The sequence below is a fragment of the Triticum dicoccoides genome, chromosome 6A, assembly GCF_002162155.2.
Source record: "Triticum dicoccoides isolate Atlit2015 ecotype Zavitan chromosome 6A, WEW_v2.0, whole genome shotgun sequence".
In the NCBI taxonomy this organism is placed as follows: domain Eukaryota; kingdom Viridiplantae; phylum Streptophyta; class Magnoliopsida; order Poales; family Poaceae; genus Triticum; species Triticum dicoccoides.
Window position 1 is genome coordinate 289,558,448 of NC_041390.1, and position 22,948 is coordinate 289,581,395.

At 46.2% G+C, this 22,948-nt stretch overlaps 1 protein-coding gene across 2 annotated transcripts in view; it reads right to left on the reverse strand.

The window, feature by feature from the left end:
• Positions 1-19,657: 19,657 nt before the first annotated feature.
• LOC119316800 (apoptosis inhibitor 5-like protein API5) overlaps positions 19,658-22,948 on the reverse strand; it is a 14,559-nt gene continuing 11,268 nt past the window's right edge. Inside the window, exons 13-17 of one of the 2 annotated variants that reach the window (XR_005153326.1) lie at positions 21,757-21,871; positions 21,468-21,533; positions 20,369-20,463; positions 19,895-20,283; positions 19,658-19,805 (exon numbers count right to left, since the gene is read on the reverse strand). Coding sequence is in view for 1 of the 2 variants with exons in the window: in XM_037591181.1 (XP_037447078.1) it covers positions 20,100-20,283; positions 20,369-20,463; positions 21,468-21,533; positions 21,757-21,871 (460 nt within the window). In the remaining variant the exon portion in view is untranslated. Of the gene's footprint in view, positions 19,806-19,847; positions 20,284-20,368; positions 20,464-21,467; positions 21,534-21,756; positions 21,872-22,948 lie in introns of those variants that run through there. The other variant, XM_037591181.1, reaches the window with a different exon arrangement.

Here is a 22,948-nt window from a genome sequence, read left to right on the forward strand (position 1 = left end):
AGCATGTTCATCTCGTTGCATTTAGTTGGCTACTTGCTGTAAATCGCAGACCGGTGCCATTTTTGAATCGCTTGCCATTTCCAAACCGTAACTCCGATTCTGGCGTTCTTTATATCGTTTTCAAGCAATTTCATCTCATATTTCCAGTGGCACACTTGGTTTTCCAAGTTGAGGCCAGGTTCATGCATTTCCTGTCATATCTTGCATTTTGCATCCCGCATCGCATCCCGCATAGCATATCATCTTTGCATTGTGTTGTTTGAGTTTGCACGTGGTTGATTGTGTCCTTGTTGCTTGTTTGTCTTGTTTTGGGTAGAGACGGGAGACGAGTTCGCTAACGAGGAGCCCGTTGAGTTTGCTTTTGAGGATCCAGTCAATTCTGACAACTGTGCAGGCAAGATGATCATACCCTCGAAATCACTACTATCTTTGCTATGCTAGTTTGCACGCTCTTTTGCTATGCCATTGCTACGATGCCTACCACTTGCTTTCAAGCCTCCCAAATTGCCATGTCAAACCTCTAACCCACCATTGTCCTAGCAAACCGTTGATTGGCTATGTTACCGCTTTGCTCAGCCCCTCTTATAGCGTTGCTAGTTGCAGGTGAAGATTGGAGGTCGTTCCTTGTTGGAACATCATTTATTTACTTGTTGGGATATCATTATATTATCTTGCTATCTTAATGCATCTATATACTTGGTAAAGGGTGGAAGGCTCGGCCTCTCGCCTAGTGTTTTGTTCCACTCTTGCCGCCCTAGTTTCCGTCATATCGGTGTTATGTTCCCAGATTTTGCGTTCCTTACGCAGTTGGGTTATAATGGGAACCCCTTGATAGTTCGCCTTGATTAAAGCTTTTCCAGCAATGCCCAACCTTGGTTTTACCATTCGCCACCTAGCCTTTTTTCCCTTGGGTTACCGGAGCCCAAGGGTCATCTTATTTTAAACCCCCCCGGGCCAGTGCTCCCTCTGAGTGTTGGTCTGAACTGGGCAGCCTGCGGGGCCACCTCGGGGAAACTTAAGGGTTGGTTGTACTCGTAGCTTGACCTATCTGAGTGTGCCCTGAGAACGAGATATGTGCAGCTCCTATCGGGATTTGTCGGCACATTCGGGCGGTGTTGCTGGTCTTGTTTTAACCTGTCGAAGTGTCTTGAATTACCGAGATACCGAGTCTGATCGGAACGTCTTGGGAGGAGGTCTATTCCTTCGTTGACCATGAGAGCTTGTCATGGGCTAAGTTGGGACTCCCCTGCAGGGATTGAACTTTCGAAAGCCGTGCCCGCGGTTATGGGCAGATGGGAATTTGTTAATGTCCGTTTGTAGATAACTTGAACCTTAACTTAATCAAAATGATTCAACTGAGTGTGTTACCGTGATGGCCTCTTCTCGGCGGAGTCTGGGAAGCGGACACTGTGTTGGAGTAATGTTTGCACAGGTTGCTCTCTAGTTTCTCGCTCGCGCTTTGCCTCCTCTTCTCGCTCTCTTTTGCGAATAAGTTAGCCACCATACTTGCTAGTCGCTTGCTGCAGCTCCACATATATTTACCTTGCCTTACCTATAAGCTTAAATAGTCTTGATCACGAGGGTGCGAGATTGCTGAGTCCCTGTGGCTCACAGATTACTATTACACCAGATGCAGGGCCTGATGATTCCGCTCCAGGAGACGCGTATGAGCTCAAGTGGGAGTTCGACGAAGACTCTCAACGTTACTATGTTTCCTTTCCCGATGATCAGTAGTGGTGCCCAGTTGGGGGTGAACGGGACCGTGTCGCATGTTGGGTTCTCTTTTATTTTGGTGCCGTAGTCGGGCCATGAGTGTTTGAATTATGTAATGTTATTTATGTACTTGATTGACGTGGCGAGTGTAAGCCAACTATGTTATCTCCCCTTTATTATTATTTATATTACATGGGATGTTGTGAAGATTGCCTAACTTGCGACATATGCCTTCAATGCGATTATGCCTCTAAGTCATGCCTCGACACGTGGGAGCTATAGTCGCATCGAGGGTGTTACAAGTTGGTAATCAGAGCCTTCCCCGACCTTTGGAGCCCCATTGCTTGATCGTTTTTAGCGGCCGAGTTGTGTCTAAAAAAATGTTTTGAGTCATTTAGGAATTATATATCGGAGAGTTTAGGAATTCTTTTTACTTCCCAGTCTCCGCATCGCTCTGGTAAGGCATCCTGACATAGAGTTTTGACTCTTCTCTTCTCAAATTTCACTAAAAAAATTAGGATCACGCGGGTATCTTGGAATCGTTCCGATGGTGTTATGATGAGAACATTGTCTTGGTGCCTCCTGTCAGGGGTTTAGTGGAAGTGTCCCGGGGAGTTGAGCTCTGAGGTGTTGTCATCATAATTTTATCATTGCAGTTCTGGAATACCTGAGTTTTGTACGCCGACATCGAAAATCTCTTTTATGCAGTTAGTTGGTGAGATAACCTCGACGCCACCCAGTACTGGGGCGGGAGTTCAGGAGTATCGCCATAACTTGTATAACGGATGCTTTTCGAAGGTTGAGGTAGATGGTTTCCGAAGGTTTCTTGGTTATGTGTTGAAGGATGGATACAGCTGGATGTAGGATTTGCTAGTTTGGGTGAGATATTATGCTTCCCCTGTATCCCCAACACCTGATTGCATAACCGGAAAGGTTCGGGAGTTTCATAGGTGGGAATTCTAGTAGCTCTAGTTCTTCTTCCACGGATATTGGTTTGAGATTGGGATTTCTTACCGAATATTCTTTTTTGATCCGTACCTTGTTGATTTATTTCTCTACCTTAATTCTACGTGGCTTCTCAATTTATGGATATGTGACCATTTCAAGAGGAATGCATTCGTTCATTTTGTTCGGATGTGAAGACTATATGTTGCAATTTTCATTCCGTTGGATTCAGCTTCAATATTTATCTGTCAATGTGCTAATGGTGGTCAACCTCTTCAGGATGGCTCCTCCAATGCGCACGACTCCGAATCCTGATCCGCCACCACCTCCACCTCCTCCAGAGGCATGGCAAGCTGTGATGGCCGCAAACAATGCAAACACACAGTTGATCATGCAAATTTTCCAAGAGCGCAATCAAGGCAACCAAGGGAATCAAGGCAACAATCAGAGTCACTTTGCTACACTCAACTAGTTCCTTGCTAACGGGCCAAAGACTTTCAGCAATTGTGTTGAGGCAACCGATGCTGACGATTGGCTTGTGGATCTGTGTAAGCATTTCGAGTGCAGTAACATCAGGCCTGAGGACTTTGTCATGTTCGCTTCCTTCCAACTCAAAGATCAAGCTGCAGAATGGTTCCAGCAGTACAAGGATTCCCGAGGTGGACGTGTTATCACTTGGGATGATTTCTGTCAAGATTTCTGAGCTCATCATATCCCCCAGAGCGTGGTTGAAAGCAAGCGTGAGGAATTCCGCAATCTGAAGCAAGGCTCTTTGTCTGTCTATGACTACAACAAGTTGTTCTAGAAACTCGCCCACTTTGCCAAGCAGGACGTCCCTGATGAGAAGAGCATGATATATCAGTTCAGGGGTGGTCTCAGAGAAGAAATCCAGCTCGCTCTTGTTCTCTTTGAACCCTTGAGATACGATGAGTTCTACAACATGGCATTGAAGCAAGAGGCTGCTCAGTTGAAGTGTGATGCTTCCAAGAAGAGAGTCAGAGATGTTACTCCTTCTTCCTCTACTCAAGTGGCCAAGCAGCAGAAGTTTTGGCTTCCTCCTCCTTCGTTCCGTCAGCCATATCAGTAGAAGAGCAAAGGTGGCAGTGGTTCTTCCCACCCACCCAACCCTGGCTTTCAGAACAAGACTTCGTCTCAAGCTCCAAGATCGAGTGCTCCGTACCACCGTCCGCTTTCAGAGGTCACGTGCAACAAGTGCCAACAGAAGGGTCACTATGCCAACAAGTGTTTCAACCAGAGGCGTCTTCCTCCTCCTCCTCCTGTCAGATCGGCAAGTACAGCTGTGGTCAAGCATAACCCCAAGCACGCCAAGGTCAATTTGATGAATGCAGCTCAGGTAGAGGATTCTTCAGATGTCATCATGGGTAACCTTCTTGTTAATGATATTCCTGCAAGAGTTCTTTTTGACACGGGTGCATCGCATTGTTTCATGTCAAAGCCATTTTTTACCAAGCATGAGTTCGTTTCTTCTCATTTGGGTAAACAAATGGATATCGTTTCTCCTGGCAAACGTTTGAGTGCTAGTATGGAGGTGCCAGATGTTACTATCACATTGGGCGACTACAAGTTCCTTTCTTCCCCAATGGTTCTTGGTAACTCAGATATTGATCTTATTCTCGGAACGGATTGGCTTTCTAAGCACAAGGCTCAACTTGATTATGCAGCCAGGCAGATTCAATTGACTCGTTCGTCTAAGGATGTAATTGTCTTTGCCGCTCGTGATGATACCATTCGTCTGTTTTCTCTCAATGAGAAGGGTGAATTGGATGCCATCTCGCAAATTCCAGTCGTTTGCGAATATCAAGACGTCTTTCCAGAAGAGCTTCCAGGAATGCCTCTGCACCGGCCAGTTGAATTCGTTATTGATCTTGAGCCTGGCACGGAACCTGTGTGCAAACGTCCTTACAAGCTCGGACTTGAAGAGTTGAAGGAGCTGAAGAAGCAACTCGATATTCAAGAGAAAATGGGTCTCATCCAGCCTAGTTCTTCTCCGTGGGGTTGTGGTGTTCTTTTTGTGAAGAAGAAGGATGGAACGGACCGACTTTGTGTTGATTACCGTCCAGTGAACAAGAAGACCATCAAGAACAAATATCCACTTCCCAACATCAATGAGCTGTTTGAACAACTCAAAGGTGCTCGAGTATTCTCCAAGCTTGATCTCCGTATGGGTTATCATCAGATTCGAATCCGTGAGCAAGATATTCCCAAGACGGCTTTCAGGACAAGCTTTGGTTCATATGAATACACTGTCATGGCTTTTGGTCTCGTCAACGCTCCTCCAACGTTCTCTCGCATGATGAACTTCATCTTCAATGCCTACACCAATGACTTCGTTTTGGTCTATCTCGACGACATTCTGGTTTTCTTGAAGAACAAGGAAGATCATGCCAAGCACTTGCGTTTGGTTCTTGATAAGCTCAGGGAACACAAGTTCTACGCCAAGTTCTCCAAGTGTGAATTTTGGCTTGATGAGGTTCTTTATCTTGGTCATATCATCTCTGCCAAGGGCATTGCCGTGAATCCTGAGAAGGTGTCTGCAATTGTGAATTGGGAACCTCCTCAGAACGTGAAGCAACTCCTAGCTTCCTCGGTCTCGCAAGCTACTGCCGAAGATTCGTTGAAAACTTTTCTAAGATCGCGAAGCCTCTCCCTAATCTTCTCTAGAAGCACGTCAAGTACGTTTGATCTCCGGAGTGTGATATTGCTTTCAACACTTTGAAAGAGAAATTGATCACTGCTCCAGTTCTGACTCCGCCTGATGAATCCAAGCCGTACGAGGTCTTTTGTGATGCCTCTCTCCAAGGTCTTGGCGCAGTATTGATGCAAGAGAAGAAAGTTGTTGCTTATACCTCTCGCCAATTGAAGCCTAATGAGAAGAACTACCCCACTCATGATCTCGAGTTGGCGGCAGTTGTGCATGCTCTTTTGACTTGGAGACATCTTCTATTGGGAAGAAAAGTGGACATTTGCACTGATCACAAGAGTCTCAAGTACATCTTCACTCAGCCTAATCTCAACCTCAGGCAAACTCGATGGGTCGAAATGATTCAAGAGTATAATCCGAGTATCGAGTATACTCCAGGCAAGGCTAATGTGATTGCTGACGCATTGAGCAGGAAAGCTTACTGCAACAGTCTGATTCTCAAGCCTTATCAGCCCGAGCTTTGTGAAGCTTTCCGCAAACTTAACCTGCAAGTTGTTCCTCAAGGTTTCCTCGCCAACCTTCTAGTCTCTACTACCTTAGAAGACCAGATTCGCCAAGCCCAGCTTCTTGATGCTATGGTGAAAAAGGTGAAGATTGGGATTGCCAAGAGTCAGTCCAAGTACAAGTGCTACCACCTTGATGGCAAGGACACTCTCTTCTTCGACGATCGTATTGTTGTACCCAAAGGTGACCTCCGTAAAGTGATCTTCAACGAGGCTCACAATTCTCTCCTCTCCATCCACCCTGGGAGCGCGAAGATGTATCAGGACCTCAAGCAAGCTTATTGGTGGACTCGAATGAAGCGCGAGATTGCTCAATTCGTGAATGAATGTGATGTCTGCAGAAGAGTGAAGGCAGAACACCAAAGGCCAGTAGGTCTCCTCCAACCTCTTGCCATTCCAGATTGGAAGTTTGACCACATTGAAATGGACTTCGTGACTAGGTTTCCAAAGTCCAAGCGTGGCAATGATGCTATATTCGTTGTCATCGATAAACTCACCAAAGTGGCTCATTTTCTGCCTATTAAAGAGTCGATCACTGCAGCTCAATTGGCGGAACTCTATACCTCTCGAATTGTCTCTCTGCACGGTATTCCTCAAGTGATCTCTTCAGACCGTGGCAGCATCTTTACATCCAAGTTTTGGGATTCTTTTCAGAAGGCCATGGGCACCAACATCCGCTTCAGCACAGCTTTCCATCCTCAAACTAGCGGTTAAGTCGAGCTGTCAACCAGATTCTTGAAGATATGCTCAGGGCTTGTGTGATCTCCTTCGGCATGAAGTGGGAGGATTGTCTTCCCTATGCTGAATTCTCCTACAACAACAGTTTTCAAGCAAGTTCGGGCAAGGCCCCATTTGAAATTCTGTATGGCAGGAAGTGCCGTACCCCTCTCAACTGGTCTGAAACCGGTGAACGTCAGCTTTTGGGTAATGACTTAATCACAGAGGCAGAAGAAATGTGCAAAGTCATTCGTGATAACCTCAAAGCAGCCCAATCCCGCCAAAAGAGCTACTATGATAGTAAGCACCGTGATTTGGCTTTCGAGATCGGAGATCATGTTTACCTCCGTGTCTCTCCTATGAAAGGTACTCGTCGCTTCGGTATCAAAGGGAAGCTTGCCCCTAGATACGTGGGACCTTTCAAGATTGTCAGCAAGAGAGGCGACCTCGCCTATCAACTCGAGCTTCCTTCAAACTTTGCAAATGTTCATGATGTGTTTCATGTCTCTCAACTTCAAAAGTGCTTCAAGACTCCTGACCGCACAGTCAACTTCGAGGACATTGAGCTCCAAGAAGATCTCTCTTATCGTGAGCACCCAGTTACTATTCTTGAAGAGACTGAACGCAAGACTCGTAACAAGCCAATCAAATTTCTCAAAGTCAAGTGGTCACACCATTCCGACCGTGAAGCTACCTGGGAACGCGAGGATCACCTCCGTTCTGAGTACCCGGCGTTTTTTCAGTCCTAGATTTCGGTACGAGATCCTTTCGTAGTGGTGGAGTGTTGTAACACCCCGGATGTAACTTTCCCAATTTGTACTCCAACTCTTGTCGTTTCCGGCGTTAAGTTATATTATATTCTCGGGTTCGGGTCTTTGTCTCCGTGTGTTGTTGTCATTGTCATGCATCTCATATCATGCCATCATGTGCATTGCATTTCCATACGTGTTCGTCTCATGCATTCGAGCATTTTCCCCGTTGTCCGTTTTGCATTCCGGTGCTTCGTTCTCCTCCGGTGGTCATTTCTAGCTTTCTTTCGTGTGTGGGGATTAAACATTTCCGGATTGGACCGAGACTTGCCAAGTGGCCTTGGTTTACTACCGGTAGACCGCCTGTCAAGTTTTATATCATTTGGACTTCGTTTGCTACTCCAACGGTTAACTGAGGGACCGAAAAGGCCTCGTGTGTGTTGCAGCCCAACACCCCTCCAATTTGGCCCAAAACCCACCAAACTCTGCTCCATCATCTAGAGCGTTCGATCACGATTGCGTGGCCGAAAACCGCACCTCATTTGGACTCTCCTAGCTCCCTCTTTGCCTATTTAAACACCCCCCGATTTTCGGATCTCCTCCTACCTCCGAAACCCTAAAAATCATCTCCGCGCGCCGGACAATGCTGCCGTCCTCTCCCGCATTGCCACGTGGCACCTGCCGCCGCCTCCCACCGCGCGGCCCGGGAGCCCACGGCCGGCCACCGCGGCCCGCTTCCCGCGCCGCCCCGCTCCGCCTCTCGCCGCCCTGCCCTGCCGCCCCGCTCCGGTGGCCGCCGCCGCCTCTCCACGCCGGCGACGAGCAACGCCACCCCGCCGCGCCTTCGCCGCCCGGCCACCGCAGCCGGCCCGAGCCGCCGCCACCACCGCGGCCGGCCCGAGCCGCCGCCACCGCCTTCACCATCGCCGGCCCCGGCCATCTCCCCCTCCGGCCGCCGCCCCGCCCGTCTCCGGTGAACAGTGCCCGCGCCGCCGCTACAGTGTTTCGCCCGATCCAGATCTGGAAACCCTAGGTCGTTTTTTTCTCTAACTCCCGAAATTTGCAGATCCAAGTGCCTCTGTTCGTGGCCCCGTAACTTTGCATCCGTAACTCCGATTCATGCATATAGCATATCAAAATGTTCATCTTAGAGAGTACATCATTTCACTCCACTGCATCATTTTCATTTGAGTTCATCTTGATGCCCGAAATGCTGTTAGAAGAGAGCTACTTGAGTTAATTGTCAGATCTGCTACTCCGTTTAGCAGTTTTGTCATTTTTGCCATGATTAATGTGTGCATGATATGCCCTGATGCTCTACATACGTTTTGTTAAGGGTTTTGTCATCTTTACAGAGGTGCAACCCATGTATTTTTGTAATGTGTGTGGTGACTTGTGCAAGCTTGCAAAGTGGTGCACTTGCTAAGTCTGTTTTCAGGGACTTGGTAATTTCACTAAGTCCTTGATCTGTTTATCTCATGTTGCCATATGTTCATGTTGTTTCCTAGTGATTCGTGCCTCTTTTGAGGATGATCAGTAAGGGTGTTTTGTTAATATTGTAGTGCTCTATCCATCCATGTCTTTGTTTGCAATTATGGAGCACCCTAGCTTGACTCAATCGAGCTCTACTTTTGCTACTTTGTGAATCTGGGCAGATTGTCAACTTGTTTGCAATTTTGCCGGTGATGTTGTAGTTGATCCGTGCATGCTATGCTATTGTTCTTGCCATGTCTAGCTTGAATTTTGTGCCTTCTTGATGGGTGTATGCTTGTCTTGCCATGACTTGCACCGTAGTGAGTGCATCGAGCTCGTAAACATGCCTACTTGAGTTATATTTCAGCAGGTGTCAGTTTTCACTAAGTCTGAAAACTGATTATATTTTTGCTATATTCACGTGCTTGCAATTGTATTTTCTGATCCCTTTTGGCTCAAGGTCACTAAGGGGCTTTTGTTAAGCTCTTTGAGTAGCTCCATGCCATGCTTTACTTTTCCATGTTCAGATCCTGTAGCATGTAGTTTTGTTGCTCCGAAGAGGGCTACCTGATCTGAAATTCCAGACAAGTGTTAATTTCACTAAGTCTGAGATATGTTTGCCATATGCATTTTTGCCATGCTTGTTTGAACCTGTTAATAGAAGAATTGGCCGTATCTCAGTGCTAGACTTTTGTTAAGCATCTTGTATGCTTCCCTGCCATGTATTTTGTTGTCATGTTTGGGTGCTGTAGCATGTTCATCTCATTGCATTTAGTTGGCTACTTGCTGTAAATCGCAGACCGATGCCATTTTTGAATCGCTTGCCATTTCCAAACCGTAACTCCGATTCCGGCGTTCTTTATATCGTTTTCAAGCGATTTCATCTCATCTTTCCAGTGGCACACTTGGTTTTCCAAGTTGAGGCCAGGTTCATGCATTTCTTGTCATATCTTGCATTTTGCATCCCGCATCGCATCCCACATAGCATATCATATTTGCATTGTGTTGTTTGAGTTTGCACGTGGTTGATTGTGTCCTTGTTGCTTGTTTGTCTTGTTTGGGTAGAGCCGGGAGACGAGTTCGCTAACGAGGAGCCCGTTGAGTTTGCTTTTGAGGATCCAGTCAATTCTGACAACTGTGCAGGCAAGATGATCATACCCTCGAAATCACTACTATCTTTGCTATGCTAGTTTGCTCGCTCTTTTGCTATGCCATTGCTATGATGCCTACCACTTGCTTTCAAACCTCCCAAATTTCCATGTCAAACCTCTAACCCACCATTGTCCTAGCAAACCGTTTATTGGCTATGTTACCGCTTTGCTCAGCCCCTCTTATAGCATTGCTAGTTGCAGGTGAAGATTGGAGGTCGTTCCTTGTTGGAACATCATTTATTTACTTGTTGGGATATCATTATATTATCTTGCTATCTTAATGCATCTATATACTTGGTAAAGGGTGGAAGGCTCGGCCTCTCGCCTAGTGTTTTGTTCCACTCTTGCCGCCCTAGTTTCCGTCATATCGGTGTTATGTTCCCGGATTTTGCGTTCCTTACGTGGTTGGGTTATAATGGGAACCCCTTGATAGTTCGCCTTGATTAAAGCTTTTCCAGCAATGCCCAACCTTGGTTTTACCATTCGCCACCTTGCCTTTTTTCCCTTGGGTTACCGGAGCCCAAGGGTCATCTTATTTTAACCCCCCCCCCCGGGCCAGTGCTCCCTCTGAGTGTTGGTCCGAACCGGGCAGCCTGCAGGGCCACCTCGGGGAAACTTGAGGGTTGGTTGTACTCGTAGCTTGACCTATCTGAGTGTGCCCTGAGAACGAGATATGTGCAGCTCCTATCGGGATTTGTCGGAACATTCGGGCGGTGTTGCTGGTCTTGTTTTAACCTGTAGAAGTATCTTGAATTACCGAGATACCGAGTCTGATCGGAACGTCTTGGGAGGAGGTCTATTCCTTCATTGACCGTGAGAGCTTGTCATGGGCTAAGTTGGGACTCCCCTGCAGGGATTGAACTTTCGAAAGCCGTGCCCGCGGTTATGGGCAGATGGGAATTTGTTAATGTCTGTTTGTAGATAACTTGAACCTTAACTTAATTAAAATGATTCAACTGAGTGTGTTACTGTGATGGCCTCTTCTTGGCGGAGTCCGGGAAGCGGACACGGTGTTGGAGTAATGTTTGCGCAGGTTGCTCTCTAGTTTCTCGATCGCGCTTTGCCTCCTCTTCTCGCTCTCTTTTGCGAATAAGTTAGCCACCATACTTGCTAGTCGCTTGCTGCAGCTCCACATATATTTACCTTGCCTTACCTATAAGCTTAAATAGTCTTGATCGCGAGGGTGCGAGATTGCTGAGTCCCTGTGGCTCACAGATTACTATTACACCAGATGCAGGGACTGATGATTCCGCTCCAGGAGACGCGTATGAGCTCAAGTGGGAGTTCGACGAAGACTCTCAACGTTACTATGTTTCCTTTCCCGATGATCAGTAGTGGTGCCCAGTTGGGGGTGAACGGGACCGTGTCGCATGTTGGGTTCTCTTTTATTTTGGCGCCGTAGTCGGGCCATGAGTGTTTGGATGATGTAATGTTATTTATGTACTTGATTGACGTGGCGAGTGTAAGCCAACTATGTTATCTCCCCTTTATTATTATTTATATTACATGGGATGTTGTGAAGATTGCCTAACTTGCGACATATGCCTTCAATGCGATTATGCCTCTAAGTCGTGCCTCGACACGTGGGAGCTATAGTCGCATCGAGGGTGTTATAGGATGGGTCACTCTTTCATTGTTGTCTCCTTCTTGTTGTCTACATGATACATCTCGCGAACGGAGGAGCGACATTGGAGATTGGCTCGATGAGCCTTCAAGTTGAGGAGCGCTCGGACTTATTGGATGCACCTTCGAACCTCCACTCATGCCATGACATTGAGCATTGGTACACCAACACCTTCATATTTTGTTGATTGTGCTCACACATGTCATGCTCGATGGACATATCATACACATGACAAATTTGCATCTTATGCATGGATTGACTCATATTATGATTGCCTTGTTGCATCTTGTCTTTCTATGTCATCCATGATATATGAGCTTGTGCATTTCCTTAGCAAATTTGTTGTGATATACCTTGATGGCATATTCATACATCATGGTCGTATTTCCTACCATCAATTGCATGATCACATCACATTGAGCATCCATTACCATATTCATGCTATTGATAAACCGTCTCACTATGACATCATTTTGCACCGTGGTTGCATTGATCATATTCACAACACATTTGTGTGCATAATGAATGTTTTTGCTCCCATGAATGCTTTGCATACCATTCCATATCTTTTGGGTAAGCTTCATGCACCTTGTCATGCTCAATCTTGTCGCACGGACTCATTCTTACATGATGGACACTTTGTGTGCGCTAACCATTGTATTTCCGAGTGTCGTTTGTGTTTGCTCTTTTTGCATGTGTACCACTCCGGAGACACCTTGGAGTACTTGGATTGCGCCATGTCTTCCACTTCATCCAACTACAAGTCCGTCCACGACAACCGTTTCCATGGTGATGAGGTTTTCGATCTGAGGTCGGATCTTCCCCAAGGGAGGGGAGATGATGTAGAGCATCCTACGATCATCCCCATGTACACTCGAGCATACGCCATTGGACCTAAGGTGAACTCACTCCTTTACGAATCTTCCCTTTCCGCATGTAAGACATGGATGCTACTTCAAGCGCGGACCTTGTGCATACTTAGGTACACCCGAGAAGACCATGGAGAGCCCAAGGACCAAGGCCAAGCGTGCACAGAAGCGAAGGAAGGAGAAGGAAGAAGAGCCAGCTGCTACAGCGGCCGGACATCCGGCCCTTGCCCCAGAAATCCGGCATCGGCTATCCAGAGAACACCGGAAAGGACCAGCGCAGCCCGGACATCCGGACATCACCCCGGACATCCGGCTCCTCCCGAAGTCCCGGACATCTGGCCCCTCCATCACTGAATGCAACTGGAAGACCCAGGCCAGCCCGGGCATCTGGCCCGTCGCGAAGCCCCGGACATCCGGCGCCTGTCTGCGCACAATGAACGAGCCAAGGGCCCATGTATCCCCCCTCTCACTTACCCCTTTGTGGGCTAACACTATATATAGACCCCCTCCTCCTCCTAGTTAGGGTTAGCGTTGTGTTATCTCATTTGTGAGATAGAGCTTCGCTCATTCATCCGGATCTACTCCCCGAGGGAGACCGCGGCCCCTCTTTGGAGGAGATCCACTTGGATTCAAGACCTCCTCACGAAGAAGACCATCAAGACCTCCTCATGGAGAAGACCAGTTACCATTTGTATCGTCCCTTGTTCACTTTGGATCTTGTATCTCCTCTCGTGTTTCGAGGATCTAGCACATGTGTGACTTAATCTTGTTAGTTTGAGTGTTTCTCTTTGTGCCCCTTTGTGATTTCCCCTCATGTTTCCCCTCGTGTTCTTCGTGTTCATCGCGGGATCTGCTCCTTTTATGAAAGATCGGCCGATTAGGGTTCTACCCTACATCAAATTAGCAACAAAAACAACAAAAATCTTTGTCTGCACAATGAAGAAGACATCAGTTCACTACAAGATGGTACTAACTATTATACCTTGCCTTTTTTATTCCTTTGCCCCATTTCTAGTATAGAGAAGATATTTATGCACATCCTTGTTTTCAAACCTTTCCAAAGCAGTTCACTGATGATTACCTCTCAAACCACATCTAGGGTCAAGAGGCGAGAAAGGTTTTCATACAACACACACGGTTCAATATTGAAGTGTTCCTGAAGAGGACGAAGGATGGACGATCAATCATCCACAGGCACTGGCCTAAAGTTGCAAAGACCTTCAACATGAATGAAGGCTAAATATTCGCCTTCCGCTTCAGCAGTTTTCCAGATGAGATGCATATGTCTATGTAACGTCTATGATGCTAATTTTGAAAGGTTCTAGATGTTGCATGTGAAACTTGGTGCTGGTGCAGTTGTGTAATGAGGTAGCTGAGTGCTGAAGCTATATCATGTTATACTCTGATGTATTTCAATTACGAAATCATGCTTCCTTAATATGAAAATGAAATATATTATGTGCTTAATATGAATGTCAATTAGATTAATAAATGGATTATTATAATAGGGCAATTAGCCTACTAATGGCCAATTAGCCTGCTAATTGGGTTTTTCTATTGCAAATGGTTATTGAGAAAACACCGTGGGCGATTACCTCAGGCAACGCACACGGTTTCTAGGAATAAACCGTGTTGGATCAATGAACAATCACACACGACATTCTCTTGAAAACTGTTTGCGTTAGGCCATCTTGCGCAAACGTTTACCACATAAAAATTATGTGTGATGGACAGTCTTTGCCACACAATTTTTTCTACGCGTTGTGTGTGATGCATTCAATAACGCAAACGATAAAATTGTTAACATCGTGTGCAATGGCAATGCTATCACAAATGATTTAACGGGGAAAATTGTGTGTGATGTACCTGCGAACGGAAACGTTTTCCTTGGAGCGACTGTGTGGGATGTATATACGAACGGAAACGTTTAGCGGGGACTGACTGTGTGGGATGTACTTACGACCGGAAACGATTTCGCCTGTATAATTGTATTTTTAGCACTACTGTACGTATAACCGTTTTTTATCGCTCGTCGGCCGCACACAATCTCATTTTGCCGAGTGCGTGTGCCAGGTGAGCATATCCCCAACGGTTTCTGGGTCATGTGGGAAGGACCCCCTATCGCCCACACTCACTTGGCGACGGTTCCAAATGTTGTAGAGAAAAGGGGTTAAAAACCTTTTGTATAGCACCTCCTTGTACCAGTACGTGATCAAGATGGACACTACCGAAGACTTGGCGTGTACTTCAAGGACTGCTCCACCTATTAGTATGTTTGCTCCTAGTTGGCAACCGACCATGTGTAACCCTAGATACCCCTGATGCCTATATAAGCCGGAGAGTTTAGTCCATAGGATAGAATCAAAATTACTAGCCTTAGGGTTTAGAACACAACATACTATCTCGAGGTAGATCATCTTATACTCGATACTCCATCATAAATATAATCAAAGCAGGGTGTAGTGATTTACCTCTTTGAGAGGGCCTGAACCTGGGTAAATATCGTGTCCCTTGTCTCCTGTTCACCATCATTCCTAGATCCATAGCTCGGGACCCCCTACCCGAGATCCATCGGTTTTAGTACCGACACAGGAGTACGTGCTCCTGCGTACAAAAAAGTTTTTTGAAATGTCAAAAGAAATCCAAATGAAAATTCTATGTGTTCATAGTCACATCCAAATGCTACCTACAAATTTTTAGACAAAAAGGTTAAGCATTTTGGCCTCTGAAAAAAATCGAACACCAAATGTTACTCCTACATGTCACCTCAATTTTTTTCACCGATGAAGCATTGTTTGCTCCATTTCGCATGAATATTGTCAAGGATGCTTGCGACACTAAAGCGAACATCTAAAAACAGAATTTTTTGAAAACATTTACTATTTTTTCGATTACTATTCACACAGGAGCAAATGCTTCCGGGAGCCAAAACACCTCCCCCTTTTCTAAGGCTGCTTGTTGATTCATAAGAACAGATGTACAAACCAATGTAACTACATGTGAGAAAACGACGTGGGATTATTTAATAGGCGGATGAACGCTTTTTTCTTTTTTCTACCAGAGCTACTTTGTGCAGCCTGGATGGGACGGCCCGTCTGGTCTGGATGCTTGGATCATGTATATATGTATTCTCTCTCTAGCCAAATTTGGAGGGTGCTAGTGGAAAGGCGAGATGTACTGAAATAGGGTGTGATCAAAAGAATTGGTAATGGGCAGGACACAAAAATATGGGAGGAGAATTGGATTCCAAGAGATGAAATGATGAGGCCATATGGGTGCATATCCACTAACCCGCCTCACTCGGTTTCAGAGTTGATAGATGTCACGACCGCAACCTGGAATGTATAGCGGCTTCAGGAGGTGTTTCTGTCCATCGATGTTACGGCCATTCTCAACATACCTCTTTGTACCAAGAACGTTCCTGACTTCTGGTCATGGAACTTTGGAAACAACATAATCTTTTTCATTAGATCTGCCTGCAGAATGCTCATACAAATAGCGAAGGGAGGCTTGGTTAGAAAATACAGCAGGCTCGTCATCAGTTGGTCGAGAAGCGGGATCATGGAAGCTTATGTGGAACATCAAAGTACTAGCAAAGGTATGCATGTTTCTCTGGCGATTGTCCAAACATTCCCTGCCAACGAAGGATGTCAGATCTCACAGTAACATGGCAGATTCAAGTGCATGCGGGTTGTGTGGGACTGAAGACTCTTGGCGACATTCCCTGCTGGAATGCTCGATGTCTAGGTGCATTTGGGTGCTAGTGGATCGAGAACTTGTTATCATCTCAGAGCGGCCACTGAACTGAGCACCAAAAATTGGTTGTTTATTGATGATAAACACACTTTCCCATGAAGTTTTTGTCAGACTTTCGGTGACCTTGTGGGCTATTTGGGAAGAAAGGAGAAAGGCCATTCACAATGGGATATTTCAAAGCCCTCATGCCACACATATTTTCATTGATCGTCTCATCTCAGATCTGGAAATCATAAAGGATCAGAAGCCAGGACCAACCAGTAGAATAGGACAACCACCGGCAATGCGGAAGGTTCGACCCGGGGCTCCGCCAGATGGTTTGCCAAAAATCCATGTCGACGCGGGCTCGTCCAATGCAAACCGAAGGGGGTCAGCAGCTGCGGTAGCAAGGGACCGGCAAGGAAACTACTTGGGCAATTCTTCTCTCGTCACCCTAGGCCTACATGATCTAGCAGTACTGGAGGCTATTGCATGTCGTGAGGGGATAGTGTTGGTAGAAGAGGATCATCACAGCTTTGTTATCGCATGTGACTCCAAACGGGTAGTTTGTGATATTACAAACAGCAGCATAGGTTGCTACGGGCCTATCATCTCGAAGATTAAGTCTAGATTGGAAAAACTTTAATTGTATTTTCAGTTTTGAAGGACGAATGGCAGATGTAGAAGCTCATAGACTAACTAGGTTTTCGCTTTCTTTAGATAGGGGCCGTCACCTATGGCTGTGTACAACCCCATGACCAAGCTTGTATCCCACCAAGTGTGGACTTGGATGAATAAAAGTTTGGCTACGCCTCAAGAAAAAATTCTCCAACTACAACATAAACATTAGGCTGGTGGTACGGCTATTGCGTGTTGGCCTGATGACAATGGTGTTGTGTTCAACTCATGTCTTTGACAAATTACTTTTATTACATGGATGGACCAAAAAATTAATAAGTATGCGAAGAGCCCAATAACAACACCAATCAATTTTTTAACAAAGTCATTATTAGTTTAAACAAGCGAGCATACCACCTCGTATATTATTTTGCAGTGAATTTAGATTGTTATTTGTTGCAATATGTATGCAAATTGTGAACAAGAAATAGGGCTGTTGCAGGAAAAGCTGCTGAGATGTGGGGGGCTATTTAAGATTACTGTTGAGATTAACATTCTTTCCCCCAAAAAAATAACTCTTTGGTGCCATAAAATTCACTCTGGAAACTTTTCTATGCCTAATATACTGCTGCTGCAGGAAATGCTCTGCGACAGAACTACTATGTAGTTCATCAATCCACAACATCAAACTGGTGGAAATCAAAAGAAATGCTGTGGAGACCATGCACATGCAAAGACAAAGGGCTACTGGGAGTTCTGACTCTGTCGGCAATTGGCTCTAGATCGTCTAGACTGTTTTGCCTTTGTACTGCTCTCACTTTTCTATCTAATGAAAGAACGGCCTAGGCCCTTCGACAAAGGGCTACTGGGACGGAAATTGCGTTTGGCTCCCTGAGCTCAGCTGATGCAAGAGCTATAAGAGCATCTCCAGCCGCGCCCCCAACAGGCCCCCCCAGGCCACTTTTTCGGTGCCGGCGCCAAAAAAACGCCCCAGTCATGCTCCCAGGACGCCGAAAATCACTGACTCGGCCCTTTTTTCCGCCCGGCGGTCACAGGCCAAACCCGGCGCACTGCGGGGCAATTGGGGGCTCCGGCGCAAGGGAAAAGCGCGGCTGGCCCACACCGTTAGGGGAAAAGTCAAGGTTTTCTTCCCCGACTCACCTCCCACCCTCCGCGCCCTCGGCCGCCACTAGCTATATCCCGGCGCCGCCCGCCGTCCTTCACCGCTAGATAGCCATTCCCTGCCGGAAAAATAGCAGAGCTTCGCCGCGGCAGCCCCTCCAACAGCAGCTGGGCGTTTCCGGCCGCGGAGGGGCAGTTTAGCGGCGGGTACACGCCCACCGGGCGCAAGGTGTTCGGCGATTTGCCTGCCTCGGCGATGGACTCGGATGACGAGGAAACGCTCGCCGCGCTGCTGGAGGAGGAAGGCGAGGCCGACGTCCAGGAAGAAGAGCATCTCATGGTGCTCGGTCGCCCTCGCCCAGCTGCTGACGAGCAATGAAAAGACGCGGCGAGGTGGCTCGGCGCCGGGGCGGATGAAAGCAAAGAACCGGCATCGTCTCGAAGGCTACTGCATGCTCTACTCCGACTACTTCGCCGATGCTCCACTTCACGGCGAAAAAACATTTCGGCGTCGTTATCAGATGAGCTGAAAGCTCTTCCTCAGGATTGTGAATTCCATCCGAGAGTTCGACAACTACTTCAAGTGCAAGATGGATTGCACCGGCGCCCTTGGATTCATCTCCATCCAAAAGTGCATGACAGCGATGAGGATGCTTGCATACGGAGCTCCTGGTGATTCACTCGACGACTATGGGCGCATGGCCGAGTCCACCAGCATAGAGTGCTTCTACAAGTTCTGTCGAGCAGTGGTGGCAGTGTTTGGACCGCGATACTTGAGAACACTCAATGGGAAGACACTGCTCGGATCCTAGCACGGAATGCAGCAAGAGGATTTCCTGGGATGCTTGGAAGCATCGACTGCATACATTGGAAATGGAAGAATTATCCATTTGCTTGGCAGGGGATGTACAAAGGCGCCAAAGGCGGTTGCAGTGTGGTACTTGAGGCGGTGGCCACACAGGACCTCTGGATTTGGCACTCCTTCTTTGGTATGCCAGGAACTCACAATGACATCAACGTGCCGCAGTGCTCTCCTGTCTTTGCCAAGCTAGTTAAAGGTCATTCTCCTTCGGTGAACTTCAAGATCAATGGGCGGCACTACAACAAGGGGTACTATCTAGCTGATGGCATCTATCCGAGATGGTTGACATTTGTGAAGACGATCTCAAACCCTGTGCCAGGAGGCAAGAACGCCTGGTTTGCGAAGATTCATGAGGCTTGCAGAAAAGATGTCGAGCGGGCATTTGGTGTGCTCTAATCTCGATTTGCTGTTGTCCGGTACCCCACTCAGACCTGGTCCAAAGATCAAATATGGGAGATTATGACTTGCTGTGTCATCTTGCACAACATGATCATCGAGAGCGAGCAAGAAGATCCAGTGTTTGACACTGAACCATACTATAGGCCGGGTCCTCTAACCGAAGTTGATCACCAGCTACCGGTAATCTGGACTGCCTATCTCAGTATGCATCAGGAGATCCGAGATCCACAAGTGCAACATCAACTGCAGAAAGATCTGATTGAGCACCTATGAAGGCTCAAGAGGGACGACGTGTGATGAAATATGAGTTTTTATTTGTTAAACTATATAATTTGTATTGAACTATTTGTTGTTGTACTATTTTGTTGAAGTATTTGATTTTTCTATGATGAAATATGTAATAAGAAAAAATTGTGTTGATAATTGAACGCCGAGACATGGCGAACCACGCCAAATATGGGCTTATTCCCCAGGCCCTTTGTTCGCTGAAATGGGGCTAAAAAATGGGCCAATTTCGGCGCCTGGGGGCGACGACTAGCCACAAAACCATCCCCAGCACCGATTGTATCGCCAGCTCGCCTCCAGGGGCGATTTTTATGCGTCCTGAAAGGGCAACGGCCGGAGATGCTCTAATCAGCCGGGTGATTTGAAAAATAAATTCCTCAAATAAATATACTATGACTAAAATGTACCGTTCGGACCACCAAACAACAATCCGCAAACCAAGACGGTTAGGATCCTTTGTATGAGCTTTTGTGCTTCCCTTGTGCACCCAACAGTCACGCACCTTCCTGGTACAGAAAAGCTAACCCAGATAAACAGACTCTTGCCACTACTCTCGAATGGAAGGAGAAAACTGATCCCTTTCTCGCTTGGAATGTCAATTTCTGAAAGATCTCAGCGGTAGCCCCAACCTCTTCCTCGGCCTCCTCTGCCCCGCCCTCTTCCACTGCCTCTACCACCACCACAGGGTAACCCCTCAAAAGCTCTGTTCACAAGCTGATTGTGCATTCCTCCATCTCCTCGCCCCTTCTTGTTTAAAGGGGCATTCCCGTTACTAGCAGGCTGGGTCCTCTTCCCTCTGAAACATCAGCAAACTAGAATTGACTAAAAAGAAATGCAAATTAATCTGAATAAAATTCAACATTTGATAGTGGACATCTAACCCAGCTGTTGAAGCTGCTGGTTTCTTTGGTTGTTCCATCCATGATAGAGTAATTTTCTTATCTCCAATGAATAACGGAGATTTCCCATGCAATGGCTGAAATAAATAAAAAACAAATCGTCTCATTTAAATTTTAGATGTGAGCAAATAATAGGTTACACTAGTTTCTTCTGAAGCACATAGACAAATAATCAACAGTACACAAGAGCAAAATGCTCGTTGACTTCATAGCAATTTTAAGAAGCTAGTTACAGTTGTACAATTGCGTTTTAGACCTCAAACGCCAAGCAAGAAATTCCAACATGGCTTATATTTTGAAGCTAGAATAAGCTAATATGCCATCTTAAGCATATATAGGCTCTGTCGCATGGATAAAGGATTTTATGTTTAAGGGGCTTAGAAAATAATACAGATATGCTTGTGCATTTTAACACAATATTAAATATTATGTCGTTGGTTAACGGGCATATTCAACAAGGAGCCCAGAAGCGCCAGTGCATAGCGGACGGCTAAAGCGTGTCGATAATGTCAAGAGAGGTAGGGATAGACCAAACTTGACATGGACAGTGGTCAAGAGGGATCTGGAGGACTGGAGTATCACCGGAGAACTAGCCATGGACAGTGGTGCATGGAGGCTTGCTATCTATGTGCCAGAACAATGAGTTGGTTGCGAGGTTTCACCTCTGCCTACCCCAACTTGTTTGAGACTAAAGGCTTTGTTGTTGTTGTTGTTGTTTGGCTATGGTTTCTTTAATCTTCAGACAAAATTATGTATTCCCTACCAAACTATAAGACGTTTTTGTAGGCTAGTTTAGTACTGTTTATTACCCACACCCTCAGATTTTAGCCTTGCATCGTTACATTTAGTACTGCATTAATAAGTGAACAGAGGGAGTAAAAACTTGCTCAATATAAACAGGATTGCAGCAAATTGATGTTATTGCGGACATGAGTCAGCCAGGCCGGTGCACAAAACAGCAGCAAATGGCATGTCGATGCAAACAGAGATAGTGATGCAAGGTAACGAAGAACTAGTTACTAAGAATAGATGTTAGCTTGCAATCCTGCAGAAGTCTTCGTAAGTGAAACAAAGAAATTACCTGTGACATTGCCAATATATTATTATAGGACCGCATTGTCATCGTCGATTTTTGCTGATCCGCTTTCTGCAAAAGATATCACATCACTATCAATTGGCACTTTAGCAGGAACTGTAGACGACACATGTGATAAATCTGTGCCATGAAAAATGTTTAGGACAAATTGTGCAGATTATGACAATACAAGGTTCCTGCAGAAATATTATGATGCCGTAATAATGGTAGTATAACATGGCACAAACTAGAGAACGTTCCAATGGAACTAGTAAACCCAAGCATCTAAACTCACGATTTTAGTTTTCTCTTCTTCTGTCTTTGCTGAAGATATTGCCTTGTTGAAATCTGCCATTCCCTGGGTTAGTCTCTTCGAGGCTGCTCGAACCGTGTCTTCTGTTCCAGTTAACCTGTGCATTTGTAACCATCAGAAACACGCTAGCATGACAGAAATCATACTGGAGAAACAAATTTGTGCAAGATAACAATGGAACACATAAGCAGGGTGACAAAGCCAACTATGAAAGTAGACACAACATTTGTTCTACTATGCTAAAAGATTCTATCTAAAAAACTTAATGGGCAATCTGGGCATCATCATGTGACTGATCCGCATGAAAAGAAAATATATATTTCTATATATACCATATGAAAATATATTTCATGATGAATCTAATGGTATTGATCTGGTATTGTAAATGCTGATACAAAAATTATATAAACTTGATCAAAGTTTGTTTAACTTGACCAAATTTTATATGCACTATTTGGCAAGGAGGGAGTACTTAATAGTGGACATCTCTTAAAAGGAATCAAAATCAGATAAAGTGTTCTATGTACTAGACTTTATTTGGGCTTGCTTAAATTAAACTACAACAGAACCACAATGGAACTTCCAACTTGAAGGCTTTTACTATCAGGCATTGTTTTCAAGGCGTCCCTAAGGCGTCGCCTGACGCCTAGGCGTCAGGGCACCCCCAGGTTACAAGGCGTCGGCCTTGCCTTACGTGCATGCCTAAGGCGTCCGCCTTAGTCCATAGGGCGTCCAAGGCGTCCGCCTAGGCGCCATTCTTCCCGCCTCAGGCAAATGAAGACGCCTTAGAGAGGGCAGGGAGTTCAGGCGGGAAACAGAGCTCTGGGCGCGAAGAGAAGGGCGGGAAACAGAGTCTGGGTGCCAACAGTTACTAGCAGGGGGAGAGAGAGCCCTAACCAGTTTCAGTTTTCCCCCAACCCCATCTCTGGGGCTGGATCTGAGCTTCTCCCCCTCCTCTCCAGCAACTTCTCCCCCTCCTCTCCGGCTGCTTCTCCCCTTCCTCTCCAGCAGATCCGCCTCCCCCTCCTCTCGTGCAGTTCCTCCTCTCCAGGAGAGCAGGCAGCAGCAAGCAACCATCACCTCTCCTGCAGTTGCCTACCAAATTCTGCTCAATTCTACTTCTTAGAACTCTCTAAGGCGTCGCCTTGCCTTATGCCTTAGCGCTTAGGCAGTG